Source organism: Marmota marmota, unplaced genomic scaffold (genome assembly GCF_001458135.2).
Source record: "Marmota marmota marmota unplaced genomic scaffold, marMar, whole genome shotgun sequence".
Lineage (NCBI taxonomy): Eukaryota > Metazoa > Chordata > Mammalia > Rodentia > Sciuridae > Marmota > Marmota marmota.
The window spans coordinates 6030894-6035162 of NW_026000101.1; the positions used below are offsets into that span (position 1 = coordinate 6030894).

Genomic DNA, 4269 nt, shown 5'->3' on the forward strand with positions numbered 1-4269 from the left:
CTCCATGCCTTTGCACATACTCTCCTCCACTTCCTGGGATGCCCTTCCTCCTCTGGGGGTTTAGCTGAGTGATCTAGCTGAATGGTTCTCAAAGTGTGGTCTCTGGAGCACAGTAACAGCAATACCAGGAAGTCAGAAATGCAAATTCCTGGGCCCCACCTCTAGATCTACTGAATCAAAAACACTGGGCACTGAGCCCAGCAATCTGTGTGTTTTAGTAAGCCCCCCAGATGGTTTGAGAACCTCTGGCTCCTGAAGGCATTCTCCACCAAGTTCAGGTGCTGCTTGTTTATGACATCCTTTCAACTCCCTGTATCCTTCTGCAGATAGGGTCCTGTCCCTCAAACTCCTCAAAGAATTCAGAGAGCTCTGAACTCAACTCATAGTGCTGACCACATTCTGTGCTTCTTATGTTGTCTCTTTATATTTATGTTCCCATTACTCGCTTGGAGATGTTATCATGCTTTTATCTACTTTTGCCCAAGTGCCCATTACAGGGCCTGAAATGTGATGAATATACCCATGAATATCAGTGCTCTGAAATTTCTCTACAACCCTGGGCCAAGTTCAGGAATGTGGGCAGACAAGGTCTCTAGGAGAGTTTATTTATGAACTCTGCCTCTCTACCTTTCTCAAATTCATTCCATATCTTTCCTCTCCCTAGCCCCTGAATAACTTGAAATTCCTTGAAATCACATGCATTTTATTTATATGTTTCTGTATTCCCTAATATATGTCAGTCTTTTATTTTTATTTTTGGTACCAGGGATTGAATCTGGGACCCTTAACCACTGCACCACGCCCCAGCCCTCCTTTATATTTTAGTTAGAGACAGGGTCTTGCTAATAAGTTGCTTAGGGACTCACTAAATGGCTGAGGCTGGCTTTGAGCTTGTGATCCTCCTGCCTCAGCCTCCTGAGCCGCTGGGATTACAGGCATGAGCCACCGTGCTCAGCTTAATTTTTAAACATAGGAAAAAATATGTAACATAAAATTTTCCATCTTGATGGTTTTTTATCAGTAGTATTGAGAACATTCATTTTATGCCAGTTTTAATGGGGGTAAAAAGAATGATTAAAATTGCTTGAAAACAAGAAATTTTGGCAACACAAGAATACTCATCATGTCCATATTGAGATTTGGAATGCTCCAAGAGATATGTGTGCCTGTCTTTGAGAATACTGTATGTATAGAGTTTTGGGTTTTCAGGTATTCAGTGGGGGTAATGACATATATTCCCCACAGATAAGGGGGTGCTGGTGTAGTAGCTACAGCTAACATTAATTGAGTGCTCACTAGGATCCATGTACAATGGTAAGTGCATTCAAACATATCTTATTTAATGTTGACAACTCCCTGAGAAGCAGATATTATTACTATCTCCACACAGCAGAAGAAACTAATGGAGCAATAGAGTAACTTGCCAGTCTTTGGATTGGAACCTCTAAGCCACTGTGCTGAAGCACCTGACATTGCACCCATGCTCTGGAGATGCCTGCATGTCTTGGGAACATGGCAGTCCCTTTGCTCTGGTTCCATTTACAGCTAGCTGGCCCTTGCACCTGCAGGCAATAAGTGACCCATGTAACCTTCTCTGGTTCAGGCCACTGCATTTCTATCCAAGCTTAGCCTGTGTTTTGCCTGGTGAAATCACAGTCCCCTGTTCAAAGCTGGAGCAGGACTGGAGTCCTCAACCTGTCACTTGGCTCCTCTGTGATCTAGCAAACCTTGTCTAGGCCTTACCAGGCCTCAGCTCTCTCATTTGTAAAGGTCCACAGTCCCTTACTCAAAGATCTCCAGGCCAGATGTGTCTCAGAATTCAATATTTTTAAAAGGTGACAAGCATACACACTCTGTGTTACACCCATTGGAGGCTGGGGCAGCGCACCCCAAATATCAAACACATTACTTTTTTTTTTCCGCAGCAAAAGTATGAATATTCACACTGAGTGGGATAAATACAGACTCATGTCATTTCAAATTGGCACCAGATAAGTTACAGAAGCATTTTCATTTTTTTTCAGAGCTTTTAGAAATGTGAAATTGAGGACTTTATGGACTTATACCTGCCTCAGAGGTTTATTACAAGGACTAGGTGCCCTCAAAGTACACACAAGTACTATTAGTGGAGGCGGTGGACTGCTGGAGGTATAGAAGGCAGTTGATAAGAAGGTGGCTCTTCTCTTGTTCCTTCCTTTACAAATCCTACCCTTTTCTCAGCCCCCTTTCAGACCGTCCTCTTTGACTTTCCCATTTAAGATCCACCTACTCAATGTGCTCTTTCCAGACCCAGACTCACTTTCTTCACACCCTCCTATGTAACTGGAGTCTCCAGATACACAGTCATTTGCATCTGGTCTTGCAGCTTTGGAAATGTCAGACCATATGGTATGCTTCTGGGTGAGCTGGCCTGGGTCATTTTATGCTCCCTGAGGTAAGCTACTCCTGAGGCCCAGGTGCTTCTTGCAAAGCAACCAAGGGACAGTTTTTCTAGAAGGATGAGTAATATCATGACCCCACAAGAAAGCCCACTCCAAAAGCCCTCTCATGCTGACCCATGGCAGAGGGATGAGAGTCACAAAGAAGCAGAGAACTAGCTGGGCCTATCTCTGAGCTCTCTGTAGATCCACCAATTGTAGGTCTCTCGAAGGTCTGGCCGTTCCTAGTAATCACATATTGCCACGCCAGGTTTTGGGAATGCCACTAGAAGACAGAAGTGTGGAGAGGGCAGAGGGCAAGGTGCCCATTGTGTACTGACGTCAGCCTACGAGTACTGTTGTTGCTGTTAGGATGAGATTGCACCATGGAATGGGAAAGGCCCTTCCCTGATCTAAGCCATTATTATGTGGGTCCTATTCTGGCCACAGACACCACGTGGGAAGTCAGGCCTCCGCTGTTATTTCAGCCTCGGGGGTGAAAACATCCGAACAGTGGAATCTTTTTTGTTCCTGGCTCCAGTCTCGGAATGCACAGACTGTGGATTCACCGCTGTTTGTCTCCACCGATCATCACCCCAAGCAGAAGGGCCTCGCGATGCACATCTACTCTCCTTCCTTGGTCCCTGGCCGGCTCACAGCTGGCACCCGCTGGACACCTTGGCAGGTGTCCAGGGCCTAGAAAACTGGGGAATCTAGACAAGCGCTGGGGACTAAGTGCTACTGGGTTAGTGGGGCTGGTGGAGGGACCGCGACGGAGGGAGGTGAGGCGGAGCTGGGCCACCCAGCCCCGGGGTCCCCGCAGAGTTGAGCACCAGGGGAGGCCTCCCCGCGCTTACCTGCGTGCGCCCCTGGTGGCGGCCGCGGGACCTGCAGGCCGGCGTCCCGGGTGACGGCGATTGTTGATTTTGCCGGCTTTGATGAGGCCAGAGCGGGCTTCTTCAGAGGAATGCAGACCTGTCTGCACCCGAAAACCAAAACCGTGGCCAAGGGGCGGGGCGGGCGGCCGGCGGAGAGGCCCTACCCCACCCGGGCGGACGCGGGCATCTGGAATGGGGCCTGGCGGAGTGGGCCGGTAGGCGGCGCGGGCCCCGGGCCAGCCGCGCTGCGTTCCCACGTGCGTAGGCGAGGGCTCCCGGAGCCGGGGACCGGCCCCCGCCGGGAGCAGAGCCGGGACTCCCCCTCGGTGCGCACTGACCCGCCGGGGGGCCGCTGCCCCCGAGAGCCCAAGTGGGGCTTTCGCCAGGTTACTCAGAACCAGTCCCGGATTCCCTGGAACCCATTCATTCTGATCCCTGGCCTCGCCCACACCGACCTCCCACTTCAGCCACCAGGCGCCTCTGGTTACCAAGCGCTCGAAGTGCCCTTCTAATTCACACCAGATTTGGAAGATTTCGTATAGATTTGGTGAAGATTTTGTATAGTTCATTAATATCTTTGTCTCCTGGGTCAACAAAACAACTAAAATTTATATTTACCTGTTTCTTTTTATTAAAGAAAAAATAAAATAAAAGTGCTACGTGAAAATGTAAAATGTCCCATGTATTTCTATTCTTCCAATACGCCAAGCTGCCTGCCCGTCCCCAGGTCGCAGGGCCTTTGTACTTGCTCTTCTCTCTGCCTAGAATGCTTTTCTTTCAGCGTGACTTCCTTCTTCCTTGCAACTCAGATTTCTCATACCTGACGACTTACTAAACAGTCCCACTCCATCCCTCTTTCGTCACGCCCTCCAGTTTTATTGTCTTCGTAGCACTTAGCACTCTGTGTTGTATTTACCGCCCCCCCCCCACCACCACCAGCTCCTTGAGCATCAGCCTTGAACATCCTGTTCACT

The 4269-nt window shown here is 49.1% G+C and overlaps 1 protein-coding gene across 1 annotated transcript in view; it reads right to left on the reverse strand.

The window, feature by feature from the left end:
- Positions 1 to 3888, reverse strand: part of LOC125610673 — a 21576-nt gene extending 17688 nt beyond the window's left edge. Inside the window, exon 1 of the mRNA XM_048783243.1 lies at positions 3275 to 3888. Coding sequence (XP_048639200.1) covers positions 3275 to 3864 — 590 coding nt within the window. The 5' untranslated portion in view covers positions 3865 to 3888. The remainder of the gene's footprint in view (positions 1 to 3274) is intronic.
- Positions 3889 to 4269: the final 381 nt, after the last annotated feature.